This window comes from Orycteropus afer, unplaced genomic scaffold (assembly GCF_000298275.1).
Source record: "Orycteropus afer afer isolate SDZICR_OR568_19922 unplaced genomic scaffold, OryAfe1.0 scaffold00037, whole genome shotgun sequence".
In the NCBI taxonomy this organism is placed as follows: Eukaryota; Metazoa; Chordata; class Mammalia; order Tubulidentata; family Orycteropodidae; genus Orycteropus; species Orycteropus afer.
The window spans coordinates 4,854,217-4,876,303 of record NW_006921624.1 but is presented as its reverse complement, the minus strand read 5'-3'; the positions used below and the strand labels follow the sequence as shown (position 1 = coordinate 4,876,303).

Here is a 22,087-nt window from a genome sequence, read left to right as displayed (position 1 = left end):
TTCTAAATTGAGTATCTGAGTAGAACTTTTCAGCACGAATCGCTATCTGCTAACTCTCCCTGCCCTCATGTCACTACTCTACCTCCTTCCTTTTCACTCTGATTGAATTCTCATCTTGGGTATGTGCCAGCAGGTCACTCACATTCTGTGGGGAACAAGGAGAAGAGGGAGGGAAAGAAGGGAGCAGTTCTTTCCCATGCTACCAGATAAATGAGACGTCACAGTGTCACAGGAAGAAGAGTCAGACCTGTCTTTTTCCTCCAGGCCCAGAGCCATCTTCAAGTCCCCCTCGTGCGTCTTCTTCATCTCTGAAAGCTTGTTCTCCAAGCTCAGTCGAAGAGCCTTCTCCTTCTCCGTTCCTGTAAAGGCCTTTTCCAGTTCTGCTTGGGCGGCTTTCACATCCTAGAGTTAAATTAAATGCATTTGATGCAATTTTTCAATACAATTGGGAATATTTTGAAAGGAAATTGGATTAAAATATAAATATTTATGACTTTTTCTCCGGCACATTTCCCCTCCCTGAATTGTACTGTACATGGGAAGAATCGGTAATAAACACATTTGCCAGCCATTTTTCCCTCTTGTATCCTGAAGAGTAATAGGCATTTCCAATGAAAAAGACTCAACTCTGTAAGAACTCTGTCTGTGGTTTTGAAAAATCAGATCAATATTTACAGCTTCAGTGAGAAAAGGAGAAATACACCTCTTAATACCTAAACATACATAAATTCCAAATACTCACCATCTCTCCATAGAAATTCATCCCACAACCTACTGTCCCCCTCAGTACTTTTTTAAGATAATGAGGACACAATTCTAAAGTACATTTTTTATATCTCCAAGGTAATTTAGGTGGTAAGAAACTCTATGTTCTTCCCCCAACAGCTCAGAGAAGCCAACAAGGAAATGCAGGCAGTGTTTGTGCTAGGGGAAAAGACCCTGGTACCCAATGAAGTAACCTGGGACTAGATAGGAATCTGCAACTACTCCTGCCAACTGCTTCTGGTTATGTCACAAGGATAAAAGTCAAACTGAAATGGGTTCAAAAACTGATTCTCCCATTTAGCTGGTAAGTCACTTAACCTCTCTGAGCCTCAGCTTCCCAATCTATAAAACAAGGATAACCACCATTCCATCAGATAGTTGCTGTGAAAAACCTGCTGCATCACAGCAAGCACAATAAATATTTGTTTGCTCTTCCTTGTTCCTTCGCTTCCCTCTCCCTCCCCTCCCTGCACTGCACCTCCTCGTGTGTTTCCTAAGAGGCTTACGTGGCAATCTCAATGGGAGCAGGGAAGGTCTCCCTACATTCTGAGACAACAAACAACAAAGCCTGTCATTTAGTGAGTACCTACTAAATGCCAGGCTCTGAGCAAGGAGCTTTATTTATGTTATCTTTGATCCTCACTCTAAAAAGTTCTCTACTAAGACTACAGAGTAGTGAAAATTGCAGGCTCCTCAGCCAGTCTGCCTGGCATTTAATGCCTGTGTGACCTTCAGCAAGTGACTCAGCCACTCTGTGCCTCTTCACCATCGGTTACAAAGAATTTTTTTTAAGGGTGATACAAGTACTTACCACATAGGTTTATTAGAGGAGTTACTAAGTCAATGCACATAAGGAGCTAAGCAGGGTGCCTAGCACATAACTCTTCAATAAATTGTTACTACTGCCATTGTTATTACCATGACTAATGCAAAGCAGGTATCATGATCCTTATTTTACAGACTCAAGGAAAGCAAATGCCATATCCAAGACAACACTAATAACTGACAGAGCAGAGATTCAAACCCAGTTCTATCACATTGGTACCCTCAAAAATACTGGGAAGCACTTACTGGGAAAAAATAAGATGACAAACCAATAGATGAGGTCTCTTAAAAGCCTCATGATTATATTTTAAATGAAATTCACAATTTGAGCTTAGAAGACCCTTGTTCTGGCTTCAGTTCTACCATGATGACCTAGCCTAAGTTCTTCACCCTCTCTGAGCCTTGGTTTCTTCATCTGTATTTTGGACTCAGTATCTGTGCATACACATCCTTCCCATCATGGGGCTGATGTAGGAATGTCATGAATAAAAAATACAATACAGCTATTACCCGTCACCCACAAATGTTTTTTGGTGCCGTTTCTCCATTTATCCACTAAGAAGAGTCACAGTTTCAGGTAGAGGAAGTGAGATGAAACAACAGACTTCAAAGACCAAGAATTAAGTACAAGTAGCATAGTGGCTAAGACACTTGCCTGCTAACCAGACGGCTGGCGGTTCAAACCCACCAGCCACTCCTCGGAAGGAAGGCTGGGCAATCCTACTTCCGTAGTGATACTGCCTCGGAAACCCAAGGAGGGATCGCTATGAGTCGGGGCCGACTCGACGGCACATAATAACAACAACAACAGTTCCCAACTTATGATGTATTCAAGTTACTATGAATCACACTTATGACCATTTGTTTTGTTTTTTGTATATCTCATCATCAGTAATATGCACCACATACAATGTTGCAGCATGTAATTTGCTGATGTTATCATTCTCAGATGTTCACTCACAGATGTTCAATTTTATGATTTACTGTTCAAAACATTGCCATATAGATTCAGTTTTCTAAACTAAATCGGAGGCTTTAATTGCTTGGAAACATGGGTCCAAATGCTGACAGCTTTGTGTGATGCCATGAATTGCTTGGTATAGCTCTTCCAGCCATGGTCTTTGTGACTCCCACTAGATGACGAGGTAGAACTATACAAGTGTGAGGTGCTTGTGGCCCACCAAGAGGACTGGACAGCTTGCTAATAATGTGAATAAGGTACATGGCACCCTTATGAGGGTGGAACCATGGAAACAAAGTGCATGGAACCCTAATGTGGGGATTAGTCAGTTTTGCCATCTCACTAGGCTTAAAAGAGCCCTCCTAAAAGCAGAAAGGGGGATCTCACTACCATCAAGAAAAAGAAGCAGGAGTGGAGTGCATCCTTGGACCCAAAATCCCTGTGCTGAGACAGCAGAGAGTGGGCAGAGGGCAGAGATGGAGGCAGCAGCGGTAGCAGAACCAAGGGACTAGCACCAGGCAGAGCAGCAGGCTTGCTGGCCCACGGAGATAGAAAGCTGCGTGCCTTGGGCAGGAGGCTTGCTGGTGGAGTAGGGTGTACCTAGATGCCCCAATTGGAAGGGTTGAAAGAGCTTTGTAACACTTGCCCAAGCAGGGGAGAGGCCAGGCCGAGAGGACAAAGGCCAAAGAGAGACGTACCTATGGTCATGACCGAGGGGAGACTGTCAAAGTGTCTCCTGAGCATTCCTGAACCTGAATTGTGGCCTGCTACCTCCCTAACAAACTCATAACTGTGAGCACTGTCTGTGAGTTCTGTGTGGCCACTGCAATGAATTCCCAAAGCAAGCAGAGTAGTGAGTGGCACGGGAAGGACGGCTGGGGTCAGAACTGGTGAGAAAGCTAGAGGCTGGCAGCACGTCCGGCTTCATAGGAATCAGCCTTGAGGTCGCAGGGGGATGCCGCCTCCATGCCCTTTTTGCACTTTGCTAAAGTCAAATGGCCAGTTCAGGAAGCAGTGAGATGTTACCATGAAATACTATGAAGTGAAAAAGAAAAGGATCATACACACAACTCTCCCGACTTTTCTGACTAGAAACACCACTCCCATTCCCAGGGACAATCCAGATGGTCCAGAATTTTCCACAAATGGAGTTATTACCACAGCCGACAAAATGCCAACATCCTCCAACTCCTCATGGTCAGAGTAAATTTTATGATTTGTGTATTTTTTAATGTATTTATGTATGCATGTATTAAAATACACCTGTAAGTTTATGTTTCTAGCCCCCAAAGACAAATAAAGATTGGATTTTTAAGATACTGATAATAAAAGGCAATAATAATGAAAACTATTAAAAAAAAAAAAAAAAAAGAAATACTCAACTTACGATAAAGTAGTCAGAATGGAACCCTGTCGTAAGTCAAGGGCTACCTGTAATTAGTATAAGCTGAGCTTAAAACAGACGAAAACCTTTTAACATCTAGGAGACAGGATTTTTTTTAGAAAGAAAACATCCTGACTCCCAACTTGAGTATAGGAAACACACAACAGAGACTCAGCAGAAAGAGGGGATAAACTCAGTGGCAAATAGGGAAAAGGCATTCAGTAAACACTGGCTGGCTGGCCAGATGGATGGAGGCTGGATAATGAGGAAGGGGGCTGGATAAGGCAGCAATAACCTAGAAGTCAGGAAAAATGGCTCCGGACCTGACTAATATTAGGTCAGTCATTTCTGCTCTCTGAGGCTCCTTTTTCTTATCTATAAAATGAAAGGTTTAAATGGGCACTTGTCTCTATCCTTCAGTTTCCTCATCTATAGGAATGGCCACTTAGCAGGGTCTGAGAGTTATAAATCACATGTGAAGGACCTAAAATGGGGCTGGGAACCCAGGAGACACTGACAGCTGCTGAAGGAAAGGACAGAGCCTGCCCAGCCTGCTGTGACTGCTGCTCAGAGTTGCGGACTTGCCTCTTCGAGGAGGCGCACCCTCCTGGTCAGGCTCTCCTCCACCTGCTGCACCTTCCTCCGGGCGTCGTCCTTCACTCGCTGAATCTCAGAGCTGCCCCCTTCCGCTAAGCTCTCAACTGCTTTGCTGCAAAAAGAGGCAAAGATGTAAAAGGCACAAGGGTGACAGTCTGGTGGTAATTTCAACAGCCCCAAGGAGGCAAGGAATATTCGTTAGCCATTTCTTCTACAGATCTGTGCCGAGCTTTTTTTCAAAAATTAATGGTTGCAATTCAAAAACAAAGATAAAAGAATAACACAAGAATCATTCATTATCTTGTTACACACACACAAAAAAATGGAAGTTACTGGCACCTAACAACAAGAAGTTAGCATTTTGCTACATATCTTTTCAGACATCTTTTACAAAAATAGAACCATACAGTACATAACTGTGATCTGGTTTTGCTCTGTGGCCCAATGGTTAAGCACACTCAGCTGCTGACTGAGAGATCAGTGGTTTGAACCCACCATCTGCTCCACAGGAGAAAAGATGGGGTAATCTGTTTCAATCAGATTATAGCCTAGGAAACCCTACGGGGTAGTTCTACTCTGTCATATGGACTAGACAGCATATAATAACAATACCATAAACATTTATTTGTGTCGATAAACATAAATCTATACCATCATTTTAAAAAGCTATATACACAGTATAAGGAGCTCTGGTGGCATAGTGACTAAGGCATTTGATTGCTAACCAGAAGGTCTGAAGTTCAAACCCACCAACCACTCCATGGAAAGAAGACTGGGCAATCTACTTCCATAAAGATTTACTGCCTCGGAAACCCAAGGGGTGTCACTATGAGTCAGAATCGACTCAATGGCGATTCTCAGTGAGTTTGGTTTTTGGTTTTATGTTTAAAACATTTAGATCGTTTCTAATTTGATATATCTGTTTAATAATACTTATGAAGCTCTGAGAACAGTGCCGGGTACAGAATAAGCATTCAATAAATGCTAGTGTTATTGTTCATCACAGTAAACAGTACTATGATAAAAACATCCTTGCATGTATATTACCCATGACTGCCTTAGGATCAAGTCTAAGAAATGAAATTGCTGGGTCAAAAGGCAAGCACACTTTCTAGACTTTTGATAGCCACTAACAAATTTCTTACCAGGAAACTTCCCACAAAGTACACTTCTATCAGTGGTAAAGGGAAGGTGGAGACCAGTGCGGCAAACCAACGTGCATTAGGAGCAGTATGCAACAACACTAACTCTGAGGGATTAAGGGCGTCAGTGCTTCACCTTCTGCCAAGCACAGGGAGAAGCCTTTTAAATACAGCACAATCAATGTGTTTGAGCACTAGCTACCACTTAGGGCATGAAGAGAGAAGATTACACCAGCAGCCTACACTCCATGTCACGCTAACATAAAATGCCAGAGCTCACACGGCTGCTGTGGCACCACAGAATATTCTCTCCACCTGATGAGCAGGGGTGGGGATGGCATATCACAATCGACAGAGGACCACAACCGTTCATTTGGGTTTTCCCCCAAACAAAAAGTGTCTCTGAATTTCTGAGACAAATACTCTGAGCAGTTCTCACCAGATTTCTAAAATAACTGCAGAATTCCAAAAGACAGAATAATAAAGGAAATGGCTCCACCTAAAGCTGGTTTCTCAGAAAAACTGCAACAGGACAAGTCTATTCACCACCAGCCTCCCATGCCCTATTTCAAGGGTATAGAACATTTTTCCAACCAAGGGCCATGTGATCAGAAATTCACATGTACAAGCCACGTGAAATTTTTACTGAGAACAACGGAAATTTAAGAGGGCCATACTGTTGTCCAAGTCTCAAACATGAGTTGCCTGCAAATAAAGGCTTTATTCATATCTTTTTTCCCCCTTTTACCAATAAGCCCTCAGAAGGCCCCAGTGTCATGAAATCATGTTCATGGAATTCACCAGGAACAATGGGAAAGAAAGAACACAAGCTCTGAAGCTGGACAGATCGACCTTCAGATTTTTATTCTATTACATCCTCAGTGTGGCTCTGGGTAAATTACCTCAGTCACCAAAACTCACTGCCATTGAGTCAATTCGACTCATAGTGACCCCTCCTTGGGCCTCCAAGGCGGTATCTCTACGGAAGTAGTCTGCCCAACCTTCCTTCTGAGGAGTGGCTGGTGGGTTTGAACCACCAGCCAGCCTTCTGGTTAGCAGTCAAATGCCTTAGGCACTATGCCACCGGAGCTCCTAGCCTCAGTAAATTACCTCTAACACCTCAGTTTCCTCATTTGAAAAACGAAATGATTACCTCTTGGAATTAAACATGCTCATGCACGTAGAGCCCTTAGCATGGTGCCACCGCCTCCCTGAGCTGAGTCCGCTGCACGTTTGCCTGCTGCCTGCCGTGCTGCTGCAAGGGGTCTCATGCCACCCCTCTGCTGGCATCTAGCTGAGAAAAGATCATCCGCTGGCCAGATCAAAGACACCGATGCCACTTCCTGATTAATGCCATTAAAGACCCCAGTCCCAAGTCTCTCAGCTCATTCCTTGATCAGTACTGTCTGGAATTCACAATGATTCACCATCATTTCTGTCACCCCTTAAGGGGCATTACATATGCCTGAAAAAACTGTGGGCTACAAGGCCTTCCTTCCAAAGCCTTCAATACAGGATTTCTTCCAGTTCTGAACTTCGCCTAAGGACCACAAAGATGTAGCCCTGGGGCTTACAGAGCTCCTCTGTGAAATGGCTCACCTCCATTACCCCGACCCCCAGCCCTCTACCCCCACCCACTGGAGGTGCAGATACACTGCCTCCCTCCAGTCAACACAGACATCATCTCTGTGTTTTCATCAGTCACGTACATTGCAAGAGGCTGCCTACAATTTTTAACAAGTACTGGTATTATTCAGTTTGTTTGTGTTTTAGTTATACCAATAAAATATGTTCCCAATAATAAATGTTCCAACTTTTCATTTATCATCTTTGTATTTTACAGTTACTGTAGCAATAAAATTTATACTCAGCAGTATGGTGCAATTCTCCTCTATTCATGGAATTATTAGTTTTGTTCATATTAATTTAAAGCCACAGAGATAAAATTTACTCCCAACAGTATGACTGCTTTTGTTTTTAATGTCCCCTCATTATAACAGATAAACAGAATAATAGAAAGCCAGAATACATCTATATCTGGCAACAGAGTGGGCTCGAGTCCAGTCCCAGCTCTTACCTAATTTGGGAGAAGTGTCCCAGTCCTCTGAACCTCAGTTTGTCTTCAATCAAATGGGAACACCAGTACCTCATACAGCTCTTACCAAGAGCAAATGCAGGATCACATGTCAAATGCCAGGTACAGGGTTTGAGAGCAAAGTAGGACCTTAGCAAAAATGAGTTCCCTCCCTTTAACCTTTCTTTCTTTGTGGAATCTGAGCTGGCCAACAGAGAGGAAAGGCTGAGAGAAACTGGTCTAATCTAGTTTTCCACCCAACACAAGTACCTTCTATGAACACTACCCACAGTACCCTTTTCCCTCTACATTTTTTTTTTTTTTCATTCTTTCCATTCCAATTACAGTTCTTTAAGGAAAAGTCGGGGTCTCTCCTATGGCATGACCCACACTTCCCTCTCCCACAGCCAAAAAATCACAACTAAAAATGGAGTGGAGGGCATAATATTTATACAGATATTTTCCATCAACAAGTACTTACCACACAGGTAACCCCAGATACTGGGTAGTAAGGGCCAAAGGGAAAGGAATATTTAGCAGGTATGTGGCAGATATCTGCACATACTGTATTAGGAAACCCACACAATGGCCCTGGGAAGTAAGTATTAAGATTCCTCCCAATAGATGAAAAGTCAAGGCCAAGTAAGAGGCCACAGACCTAGACCAAGCCCCTCTGCTATTCCCACTTCCCCCACAGTTGACTAAAGGAATAAAAGTGGATCCTAGTCTTAGGGGATTTATAGTCATGTTGGGAAATGAGAATCACACACATGAAAGTAATTAAAGAATAAGTAACAAAGTACTATCATTGGACTAGAAGTCAGGGACACAAGTTCTAATCCCAGCTTTGTATTTTTCTGGCTGGATAGTTTTAGGCCTGCCGGCTCTTCTCACCTCCAGGCCTAAATTCCCTCCTCTATAAAACAAAGGTAATTCCACAAGATTTATCTATCTTCCAGGATAATGACAGAACTCAAATGAATATAAAAGTGCTTTAGAAACTGAAAAGTGCTTTAAAAACATACGGGATTGTCATTATATGCCAGAGAAGTTTGTGAAGAGACTAATATGGGCCAGAGGAAGCCATGTGTGATTCACTCTGATGCTTTGAAAGAATGGCAGGCAACAGGAAAGGTATTGTGGCTGTGAGGGGAGAAGGGGAAGGGGAAGGAGTCTGCCAGGGCAGAGCCAGAGCAGCAGGAACAGGAACACTTTCAGTGTATTGTGCTGCTCACACATTTTTATTATGCTGCCTTTCTCTTCATCCAGGAGCTGGGTTTGGGATGAAGAGCAGGGGAGAGAAAGTGGAGCGGTTCCATCACTGTCAATCTAACAATCTTCGTGATCTTTTCCTCCAAACGTGGGAGTCGTCCATGGCCTCTTTCTCCATATCCTTCAACAAGCCCTACTGCTGCCTCATTGTCTTTCCAATCTATCCACCCATCCATCACCAATCTCTCACCTAAACTACCCCCCTGCTTCTACTTGTGCTCCCATTACAATCCATTTCCCATCCAGCACCTATACTGGTCTTTTATTTATTTATCTATTTACTTTAAATTTGATTGTGATTTAGGTGAAATTTACAAAGCATATTTGTTCTACATTCAACAGTTCGCACACATTGTGTTTTGTGATATCGATTACACTCCCCACAGTGTAACAGCTCTCCTCCCACTTCGTCCCTGTGGTCACCCTCTCCCCGTGTTCTTCCCACTTGTGCACTCCTGCCTGTCTACCTTTCTCCCTGTGCAAATTGTGCTCTTCTGACCTCCAATGGTTGGTTGTTCTAAGGAGTGCACTTCCCTGATGCAGATGTTCAGCTCATAGGCCTATTTATTTATTTGTCTGAAAGTCAGCCATAGGAGTAAGTCCAATTCCAGGCCCAAAGGGAGACTAGGGGTCACAGTCTCAAGGGTTTTACCAGTCTCTATCTGACCAGCACTCTTGGTCTTTATTATGTTTTTTCGATTTTGTTCCACATTTTTCTCCTACTTTTATCCAGGATCTCCAATTTTGATCCCTTTCCAAGTGGTTTGCAGTGGTAGCCAGGCACCATCTACTTCTTCTGGTCTCAGGGTCATACAGGCTGAGGTTCCCATGGTCCATGAGTCCTCTGGACTAATTGTTTCCACACATCTTTGATTTTCTTCATGCTTTTCTGCTCCGGACAAGGACCAATCAATAGTTGCATCCAAGGTGGCAGCTTGCAAGCTTTTAAGATCCCAGTCACCACTCACCAATGTAGGATGTAGAACAGTGTTTTTGTGTACTATGTTGTGCCAATTGACCTTGATGGCCCCTGAGACCATGGTCCCGAGCCAGCAGGCCCAGCAACTCACTCCTTTTCAAGGTGCTTAGTTATGGCTAAGAAGTTATTTGTCCCATTAGCTCTATACTGCATAAGGGTATTTTTATAACATACACAAATACACATGCAAGAATATCATCTGCCCAATTTACATATGGCCATGAGTATATTCCCAGTCACCTACCCATACCTGATCTCGCCTGTCTACCTATGTGTCCACTCATAGATTACTGTTTGCTATTATGATAATGCAGACTTGTGTACGTAGTAGTATTTACCTTTATTGTCTGTACCTCTTGTACACCTCTCCAAATCTTCCTTTTCCTTAGCGATATTGTGCTGGTCACACTTTTATTATATTGCCTTTCTCTTCACCCAAATCAACACTTGTCTCCTAACTGGCAAGCAATTTTCCCTCCCATCCCTCCTTTCCCTCTACAAACCCTTCCCTGCCACAGTGATCTTCTAAAAACACAAATCTGATCATGTCACTTTCCATTTGATGTTAAGATAAAAGGCCAAAATCTCTACTGTGATCTCAAGTCTAGTCTTGACTTAAAAGATCAAGGCCCCCTAGACTTATTTCCTCAGACCTAGTTTCCTCCTACACCAGAAATTCCCTTCTCCTGGAATACTTTTCTTTCCACCCTTTCACCTGTTTAATTTCCACTTATATCTCAGCTCTCACCTCAAATGTTAATGCCTCAGAGACGCCATCCCTGCTATGTATCTGTATCTATGTATCTACTCTCATTGCTATAAACTCTCACAGCTCCCTTTATTTTTCTCTTCCCCAATTTGTATTTACATATTTATTATTATAATTCTTTTACTACTATTAGCCCTACTAGAATGTAACCCCCTTGTATCTGAGCAGGTCACCACTGTATTCGCAGGAACTTAGTTCAATACAGTATACCAAAACCAAAACCAAATCAAACTCACTGCCATCAAGTTGATTCCAACTCAAAGCAACTCTCATTGGGTTTCCAAGGATGTAAATCTTTATGGAAGCAGACTGCTTCATTTTTCTTCCGCCGAGTGGCTGGTGGGTCCGAAATCCCAATCAGCTGGATGCCTTAACCACCACACCCCCAGAGCTCCTCAGTACAGTATACAACAACTCCTTAATAAACATTTTAAATTAGTAATTTAATAAGGCCAGTTAGATCAAAAAGGGCCTTACCTAGTAGGCTGGGCAGCCTGAGAAACACAAACATATAAACATGTGCATGAGCCCCCAAAACACTCAGTGTTGTGTATCAGTACTGAAGAGTACACACAAGTACACATATACATCCCATGCTTGGTATATGCTTGGCTAAAAACAAGTCCCAGCCAAGACCTGCAGCAGGCAGGTGCTGAGTATCAAACAGATCAAATTCTATCACTGATCTCCCAGCCTGATAATGTAGATTTGTCTCCCTGTCCAGAGAATAATGAGCTTCCAATAAAACTAAAAACAAAAACTCGTTAATGCAGTTGCATTCATTCCTTCATTCATTAAATATCATAGACCACACATGCAAGTTCCACATAAGTTCAGAGAAGAAGCCTAGGTCTGGGAAGCTCTAACCTGGTCAACACTAATAATAGGTCAACTTCCAGCTGCTGCATGCTATGGCAATGAAAGGAATTATACTAGCCTGCCCTAATCTTACTATGGCACACTGGGACCCATGCCAAAGACTCCATGTTCCTGAGCCACTATATCCATCAGGATCTCTGATGCCACAACAAAGGAAGCATTCTTACATTGCCTTTGGCCATATGACCTCCTTGGTAGGTCAGCCCCAAGAAGTCTTACTCCACTCTCCCCAAGCAAGACTGAGCACACTTTGGTATCCCCTCTCACTCACAAGTGTCATGTACCATGTACCTCCACTGCACTCTGCTTACCGCATGCTGTACAGCTCACCAGCCTCTGAGGAGCTCCTGGAGTAAAGAGATGCCTCTTTACAAATCCTCAGTCCTTGGCACATGGATGCTTATGAATGGATGAGTACCACTGACCCATAGGCTGTATTCTCTGAACTCTGCTTGCTGTTCAATAAATATTGCAACAAATGAATGAACTAACTAATAATAGTTTTCAAGTGTTTTTTGAAGCAGTCAAAAGCCAAAAAAACCAAACTCACTGCCATGAAGTCAATTCCTACGCATAGCGACCCACTTTGGGTTTCTCAGGCAGTAAATCTTTACGGAAATAGATTGCCCAGTCTTCCTTCCATGGAATGGCTGGTGGGTTTGAATCGCCAGCTAACCAAAGGTTAGCAGTCAAATGCCTTAACCACTACACCACCAGAGCTCCTTTTTTAAGCAGAAGAACCCCTCTATCAAGCAAAATATTATAAGGGACCCTAGCACATAAATTAAAAATAAATGAGTTACTCTGATTGAGTTACTCCCACCTTCCTTCAAGTTCCCTGTGTCCCACACCACAGAAGCCTCTAAGTGCCTCTTCAAAACCCTAGGGTTTTTACAGCAATGCAAAGGAATGACCTACCAGTACCATTAACAATGTGGATGAATATCCACAAATATATTGTTAAGGAAAGAAACCAGACACAACAGAGTATATACACTGTATGATCCCATTTATATAAAGTTCAAAAACGGGCAAAACTAAATAATGGTGATAGAAGTGAAAAACAGTGTTTACCTTTGGGGGAGAAAGGTTAAGTTTGGGAAGCATGGCCGGGGGGGAGCTTCTGGGAGGCGTGGTAATGTTCTGCTTCCTGATCCAGATGGTGGCTCACAGGTACATCTGCTTTATGGAAATTTATCACACTATACATCTAAGCTCTATTCATTTTTCTGTAAGTATACTATACTTTCAAAGTTCATTGAAAAATAAGGAATTAAATAAAAACAAAAACCTCCTTGGGTGCCTCAGAGCCCAACTGGAGAACAATTGACTTAGAAAAGCACAAGATTCGATGTCACTGCCCCATCTAGCCGCCAGCACAGGACCACTGGGCGACCTGTAAGCTGTTGACAGGATGTCAGGTACTCACGAGGCTTTGATGAGCAACTGCTCTCTCTCCTGGAGCTCCCGCTTCAGACTTTCTACTTCCACCTTGAGCTCAATGTTCTTGCAGACAAGATGAGGAAAGAAAAGAAAGAGTGTAAAACACAGGACACACGGACGGCTACACTGGGGAAACCGCTTTCAGCCTGGACTGACTATGCAATACTTGTAATAGGCAGATGTCAGATTCAAAATCTCCTTAGCCTCAGGGCACAGGGAAAAGGGAATTATTAAACACTGGTGGTCTCGAGAGAAAACCCTGGATTTCTCAAGACTTGGAACAATTATGTAAATTTTCTCAGCTTCTAACAGCCACGGCATTCAAACATCAAGGCATAAATGTCATACAAGTGAGGCTGATTTAAAAATTGTTTGCCCTCCGCCAAGCAAATTTATAAGCAATTCTACAGTTAGCTCTCACCATTTCAAGGCAATTACTTCTGGTTGTTTACAATCATGCATATGGTTGTTGCAGTAGTGGGAACAGGTTATAGCTTTAAAAAAGTAAAACATGTGGATGGATAAGTGGGAGGCCACAACATGGCCTGTCAAGTTTCAGTACAAGATTTCAGGATCCTCACGTACAAAAGCGCCACAACTGCACGGGAACACCATAGCGTTCTCCAACCAACTGTTCTCCTTTAAACTGACTGGAATGAAGGGAGTCACCAACCGCCTTAAGCTTACAATCACATGAGAATCCAAAGACAAAATCTTTGCCAAATGGACCACAGAAGGAGAGAGTGGAACGGCGGGGTGCACACCCCTGTCCACATGTGCCCCAAACAGGATATCAGATGAGCACACACACACAGCAGGGACAGGGCGTCTGGGTGCATGGTTTGCAGAAGATTGCTGTAAATTCACGATTTTCCTGAAATCTCTCCCCTATTTTAATAATTTATGTCAATTTTATATTCTCTTTCATAATACGTGTATATTATTTTAAATAAAAATAACATTTCCACCAAAAATCTTCTAGTAAAATCTACACTAGGACAGGACATGCTTTCCTCCTTCCGGCCAACCAGTCCTGGGGGAAGGAATACCCCAGGTTGAGAAATACAGTCATATTGCCAAGGTCATGGGCTTTGAAACCACAAAGATACAGGTTCAAATTCTGCCTCTACTATTTATCAAAAAGACACTGCAGTAAGTGAGCAGATGTTCATTTATTCACTGCCCCACTTCAAAGACACTCACCAAGCACCAAAGATACGGCAAGCACTGTATTAAACAGAGGCCCTGCCCTCGTGTTGGTATCAAATAAGAAACTGGAAGTGTGACCCTGTAACTGTCCTCAGAAGCACTAGTCTAGGGGGGAGAAAGCAATGATTCTCCTTTCAGATACACCTGTCAAATGAAAAACATACAGCCCACCTGCCTCGTGGCATCTGAAGACCCAACGAGTTCTTAAATGAGAAGTGCCTGGGACACAGGCATCACAGTATGCTGGCTTCCTCGCTGTCAAACAACGGGAACTAAAGGAGTCAGCTCTGAGCAGAGCTTTTGTCCAGAAGAAACTTCTTTGGATAAAGGACAGTAAGTGGCAGTGCACTATGTCTTCGGTCGCAGTTTTGTGAAAACTGCAAAAACACTCTTCAAAACAAAGGAGTCCTTCCTCCAGCTCTTGGAAAGGCAGAAAGCTTCTAGGCACAAGCTGAGGTATTCTGAGTGTTCTGCTTGCTGATGAACTTACTGGCTCATCTGCCTGTCAGACTATTCTTCTCAAGCCAATTACTTCAAGTTATGAACTTACATCATGCTGATCATCATTTCCAAACCAAAAACCAGACGACCTTACAAGCATAAAATGGAATATTATACAGCTGTAAAAAAAGGATGAGAAAGCTCTTAAACTACTAATAAGGACAGACATCCAAGATACATTCTTAGGTGAGAAATGCGAGGTAGAGAACTGAGTAAACAGCATGCTTGCATTACCTAAAAAAAGGAGTTCACACATATAAATACAGAAACACAAACATACACACATGCTGGGTATTCATAAAATTTCCCCGTATAAGAAACTAGTAACATTGACTAGATCTGGGAGAAAGGGACAAGGGTGGAAGAGCGTCTTTTGGGATATACCTTTTATAGTTTTTGAATTGTAAACCATGGGCACTTATCCAAAACGCAAACTGTAAAAGAAATGCAATTAAATGAGGTCATCTAGTCAGATGATGGCAAAGAGCTGAGGCAGAATGGGATAACGAGGGGGCAAGTCTGGTTTCAAAGCCTCCTCACGTACTCACCACTCAACATCCAACAAGGTACTGACCTTCCCGAGCCTTAGTGTCTCCCTGTTAGATGAAGATACTGTCTACTGCCCAGGACTGTCTCAAGACTTTAAAAGATGACAGGTGTACAAATGCCCAGGACACTGCTTGACACAAAGCTACCCTTCCCCCTAGAGGCGCTGGGATGTATGATCACCACGTACTTACACAGGAAATATTTTAGGCTACTGAAATTATTTTAAAATTTGATTGCATCATCACTCCCTTCCAGCAAAAGGGACACCCTCACTATCCTTCCAGTCCCACACTGAAGGGAAAAATGTCTTAAGGACAAGGGAGCTTTTCAAGTCTTGAAGACTCACAAGTATAGTACAATCCCTCTTTGAGACAAGTCAATTTATGCTCATCCGCTACATCCCGAGCAGAGTTCGTTTTCCTCCTTCAAGTTTCCAGCAGTACAAACTTCAGAAGAGAAAAGATAGAATAATTCCCAGACCAGGGGCTAATCTACTGGAAAAAGACAAGAAATGGGTGCTGAAATATTGTTTGTACTCATGTCTTTTCAAGAAAGCCCAGTTCTTTTTTCAACTTTCAGAACCAAGGTTTGTTTTCAGGCAGAGACCTCCAGGTCAAGACTTCAGATGGGAATAGATTTTTCTTCTGACAGTTATAAGCAACACACAAGGAATACAGAAGAGTTACATCACAGAAAACCTGACAGTCCTAACTTTAGGCTGCCAAAGAAAGCCTCAGTAAGACAATGACGATAATTATCAAGCACTGACTATGTGCTAGGGGCTTTTCATGTGTCATCTCATCTACATTAACAACCCTATGACGTAAGGATTATCATTTGACTCAGAAAGAAAGCCCAGAGAGGCAAAACGACTTGCCTGAAGTTATAGAAGTTGGTCAGTGACCTTAGCGTTCAATTCCAGAAGCCAATCCACCAATCTACTGTCGCTTTCTAAATAATAAATAACTTAGAAAACAGCTATTGAAATTAAAGAAAAAAAATGGTAAATGAGAATTCAGATTTTAAAGAGAGGCAGAAAGCGAGAAAGAGAATGACTCCCTTAAAGTTCAGCTTGTATCTTTTTCCTCTATATTAAGGTCATCTTAATATCTTTATGCCCTCAAAAACCAATTCAAATTCAATTAAAGCAGCTCTGCCTGTTCATGCTAATTTTGAGAACAAATATTAATCAAGTTTTGGCGTGGAATGTCTAGGAAAGACACAAGGCCAGCAGTGAGAAGTGTGGACCACTCACAGTTTTGTAGACATGTTCAGTGGGGCCATCAAATTCCTGTTGCATCCTCTCCTCAAGGAAATAGATGCGGAGCTTTAGGTTAAAGTTTTCTTTCTTCAGTTCAGTGATTTGCTGGAAAATAAGCCAAGAAGAGTTATCAAAGCAAGCAAACAAAGCAAAGCAGAGGGGCCCTCGCTTCCTAGAGAAAGCAAAGCGTACCTTGGCTGCAACTGTACCGACAAGAACTGATGAGTGGCTCCCGCCAGCCACCTTTGGCACAATTTTAATATCAATGATGACAGGAATGAATGAATAAAGAAGAATTTATGAGTCCATACTGATATTCAGTAAGCAAGTAAAGGAAAAGAAGAATCTCTTCTTTACAAAAGAAATCCAGTTAATAAACGTAGAACAATTTATTGTGCCAGCAAGTTGATTCCAACTCACAGCAACCCTTTACTACAAAGTAGAACTGCCCCCATAGGGTTTCCTAGGCTGTGATCTTTATGGGAGCAGATCACCTGGACTTTTCTCCCATGAGGCCACTGGTGGGTTCGAACTGCCAACCCCCCAGTTAGCAGCCAAGTGCTTAACCACTGTGCCACCAGGGAACCTTTGCTGTTGTTAGGTGCCACGGAGTCACTTCTGATTTATAGTGATCTTATATGCAACAGAAGAAAATACTGCCCAGCCCTGAGCCAAAACTCTTTGCCACAGAGTTGATTCCAACTCATAGCAACCCTACAGGACAGAGAAGAACTGCCCCATAGGATTTCCAAGCCTGTAAATCTTTATGGAGCAGACTGTCACAGCTTTCTCCAATGGAACAGCTGATGGGTTCAAACCACCAACCTTTCAGTTAGCAGCTAAGAGCTTTTACCACTGGACTCCCAGAGAATAACAGGTGCAGAAAATCACCATTATACAACCTCAGTATTAACAAATGATTTAAGAACCATCGATGTATTGGTATCCAAAATCACTGGGAGAACATGATATTCACAATGTCAAGATACGGCCCCATACATGGCTTATTAATACAAAAGGGAAAAAGTACGTCTACAATTTAAAATTCAGCAGACACCACCATAATCAAGAGAATATATTTACCATCACCAATGTGGGAACAAACTAACATCATATGCCTCCCAAGATGAATCCTGGAAGAAAACAACCTTAGCTATACACTGTCTAACCTGCATCTGATCAAGAAGCACACAAATCCCTCCGGAAGGACGTTCTGCAAAATGACCCTTCAAAAACTTTAACGACATGAAAGAAAGGCAAAAAAAAAGGTTAAGGAATGCTTCCAAGTGAAAGCAGCCATGGAATCATGCAGTGTGCTTGAATTAAAAAAAAAAAAAAAAGGCTATGTGGGGATAATTAGGGAAATTTGAATGACAACTTTGTATCAGGCAACAGTATTACAATTTTATATGACAACATCCTAAGGAGATATAAGCTGAAGTATTTAAAAAACCACCCACTCCCACGGAGTCACTCACAGCGGTCCTATAGGGCAGAGCAGAACTGCCCCATAGGGTTTCCGAGGCTATAAAGCTTTACGGAAGCAGACTGTTTTCACCTTCCTTCCACAGAGCAGCTGGTGGAGGACCAAGCACTTCTACCCTGAGGTATGTGTTCTGGTTACCTAGTGCCGCTCTGACAAGAATATACCACAAGTGGGATGGCTTAAACAGACAGGAATTTATTCTTACAGTTTGGAGGCTTTAAGTCCAAGTTCAAAGTGCCAAGCTCTAGGGGCTAGGTGAGAGCCCCTCAGCCTTGGGCTTCAGCTCTGCCTCCAGCTCCTGGCCCACTGATTGTTGTTGTTGTTGTTATGTGCCGTCGAGTCAAACCTGACTCATAGCGACCCCTCCTTGGGTTTCTGAGGCAGTATCACTACAGAAGTAGGATTGCCCAACCTTCCTTCTGAGGAGTGGCCAGCTGTCTGGTTAGCAGGCAAGTGTCTTAGCCACTACGCTACCAGAGCTAGAGAGTTTTCTTCACTCAGACAGCTGCTGGCTGCTGAGACTGCTAAGCTCAAGGTTGACAAGTAAAAAGGCACATCCCGATGTTACCAAACCACACGGCAGGCCATTAATTCAACCACTATAAGTCCCCAGTTAAGCAGAGCATGGCAGGCTGCTAAACAATGACACGGCTACATGCAGGGTCCAAGAGTGCCATAAGCTAGAGACCATTCCCCAAGGCTTCTGCTTATATACAGGAAGCAGACCACATCCCTAAGGCAGCTACTCAGCTGCTCACAGTAGATTCCACCATGGAGTTGATCCCCAGTCACATCATGGGGAATACCCAGCTGCCCAGCCACTCACCCAGGCCCAGCCAAGTTGACATACACACTGAACTACCATAGTATGGACCCTAGGTGTGTACCTATGTTCACACCAATCCCTGTACATGCAGAAAAGACGGTAGCTTTGTTAATAATCACAAACCTTTTGGTTAGCAACTAAATCCTTTAACCACTGCACCACCAGAGCTCCCTGAGTACATAAGGTTGCTATGACATGATACCTACAACTAACTCTCTAATGAGTGATGAGGGAGGGGGAAAAAAGAGATAAAGCAAATATAGCAAAATATTAGCAACTGATGAATTTAGATGAAGAATACATGGTAGTTTGTTGTACAATTTTGCAACTTTTCCAAAGATCTGAAATTTTTCAAAATAAAAATACTGGGGGGTAGGGAAGAGAGGATTAAGATAACTGATATTCACTGAGAGCGTACTATATAACAGGCATGGTACTAGGTATTTCATACTCGACATCTCCATCCTGAAAACAACACTTCAAAACCATTGCCCACACTATATACATAATCACGGAAGGAAGACTGGGCAATCTACTTCCTTAAAGATTTACCACCTCGGAAATCAAAGGAGGTCACTATGAGTTGGAATCAACTCAATGACAGTGAAATACACATAATCAAGGATCACATCGCCAGTGGGAGAGCTAGAACTCAGTTCCTGCCTTGTCTCACTCCAGTGACTGATCTCTGTCAACTAAACTTCACTGCCTAGTAGAAAACATCTGATTTCTTAGTTGAATTGTCCAGCAAACTTCTCCTTAATGCATTCCAAGAACAGACATAAGTGTAATCACAAAAGCCACTTCCTAGTACCTTTATACAGTAGAACCTGAGGAAGCCAGAACCTGTGTAAGGCAGAAACCTGTCAGAGAAGGAAAACTCAACTATTTTCCACTAACAGAGAGCAACAGAAAAGTGGTAAAGACCTCACTGTGTCCAAGGTGGGAAACCTGTGAGACCTGGAGAAACAAGGCAGTCCCATCCACAGCTGGCTCTTTCTCACAGATTCCACTGCACCACCATGGTTCAATGGCCAAGTATTTTTCAAAATCAAAACCACGTCATTCAAAGATCACCCAATAGCCAGGCTATTTCTAGACCAATCAAAACAATTTTGAAAAAGATTAATAAAGTTAGAAAATTCACCATTACCCAATTTTTAGACTTACTATAAAAGTTAACAATATTCAAGGCAGTGTGATATTGGTGAAGGGATACGGACACAGAGCTCAATAGCACAGAATAGAGGCTAGAATAGATCCCTGCAGATATGGCCAAGTGATTCTGAACAAAAGTACAAAAATAATTCAGTGAAGAATAGTCTTTTTAACAAATCATGTTGAACTATGAATAGTCAGTCACTCATTTGTTAAAAAAAAAAAAAAAGACCCTCAAGCTAAACCTCATACCTTAAACAAAAGTTAACTCGAATGAAAACATTAGATCTAAATGTAAAACATAAAACTATTTAACTTTAAAAGGATATAAAGGAGAAAATCTCCAGGACTCAGAGCTAGGCAAAGAGTTCTTAAACATGACACCAAAGGCATGATCCATAAGAAGAAGAAAATCAATAAATTAGACTTCATCAAAGCTTAAAAACGTGAGCTCTCAGTGTTTAAGAGAATGAAAAGGCAAGATACAAACTAGGAGAAAATATCTGCAAATCACATATCCAACACATGACTTGTATCCAGAATATATAAATAACTCTCAAAACTTAACTGTAAGAAAACAACCCAATTTTTCAAAAAAAACAAGCAAAATATTTGAACAGAAACTTCACCACAGAAGATATACAGATGGCAAGTAAGCACAAGGAAAGACATTCAACACCATTAGCCATTAGGGAAATGCATGAAAACCGTAAGATACCACCACACACCTATTAGACTGGTTAAATAAAACAAAAAACTGACTATTCCACATGCTGGCGAGGATGTAGAACATATGGGACTCTCACACACTGCTGATGAGAATGAAAAACAGAACAGCCACCCTGGGTTAACAGTTTACCAGTTTACACTTACCACACGACCAAGCCATTCTACCCCTAGGTATGTACCCCAGGTGTGTACCTATGTTCATGCCAATACATGCAGTAAAGACTGCAGCTTTGTTAATAATCACCAAAATCTGGAAAGAATGTGAATGTCCCTCAAGGGATGAAAAGAGAAACTGCTACAGCCCCATGAGGGAATACTATTCAGCAACGACTGATAGACACAAACACATGAATGAGTATCAGAGACCATTAGCTGAGCATTATGAAAGAGGGTATGATCAAAGGTTACATACTGTGATTCCACTCCTATGGCGTTCTGGAAAAAGTAAAATCATAGGGACAGACAGCACAGCAACAGTTGCTAGAGGTTTCGAGTCGGGAGGAGGGTTTGACCACCACGAGGCAACACAAGGGAATATTTTGGAATTACGGAACTATTCTGCATTCTGGTTGTGGTGATGGTTACATCAGCCTCCAGCTGTATATATATACACACACACACAAAAAAAAACACACGCACATCATCTTTTTCCTCAATACTTTAAAAAAAATTATAATGTACATATAATACTCTTTTCAGTAAACATACTTTGATGACTAGATAAAAGAAACTGATCCACACATTCTACACTAAGTATATTTGCAAACTGTCCGCCCTTGGCCCTCTTAACACAAGGTCTCAATTCTGTGGCTAATAAGAACAGCACAAGAAACAATTCAAAGGTTCATTAAAGCCTCCTTTTAAATGTTCTAAGGAAACAGCACATAAAACATTCATTCAAACAAAAAAAGTCTACCTCCACCAGCTGCTTCCTATAAAGAGATATCTTACTCTATTACTCGGCGACCAATAAAATATTTATGGAGGCCTGCTTAGAATGCCCACATTGCACACCCTGCTAAAATTCTAAGCAACATTTGAAAGAATATTTGCCTTATTTATAGCAAAAGAAGTGTAAAAAAAAGAAAGAAAGAAAGGTAAATAATGCCTTTCAGAAGGTCATGCCAATACCAGGTTAAGCCCAAGCAAAGAAAATGAAATACAGGCACCATCTTTTCCGTAACAAATGGGCAGCCTGGTTCTCTGCTTAATATCACTACTTCCAGAAAATGTTCTCTGGCTGCACTCACCAGCCCAGACAGGGGACCCTTCTAACTG

The 22,087-nt window shown here is 42.2% G+C and overlaps 1 protein-coding gene across 1 annotated transcript in view; it reads right to left on the bottom strand.

Moving 5' to 3' along the window:
- CDK5RAP2 (CDK5 regulatory subunit associated protein 2) overlaps positions 1–22,087 on the bottom strand; it is a 233,458-nt gene that overhangs the window by 193,767 nt on the left and 17,604 nt on the right. The window contains exons 3-6 of the mRNA XM_042780378.1: positions 16,605–16,715; positions 13,077–13,153; positions 4,521–4,644; positions 248–402 (exon numbers count right to left, since the gene is read on the bottom strand). Of these exons, the coding sequence (XP_042636312.1) occupies positions 248–402; positions 4,521–4,644; positions 13,077–13,153; positions 16,605–16,715 (467 nt within the window). The remainder of the gene's footprint in view (positions 1–247; positions 403–4,520; positions 4,645–13,076; positions 13,154–16,604; positions 16,716–22,087) is intronic.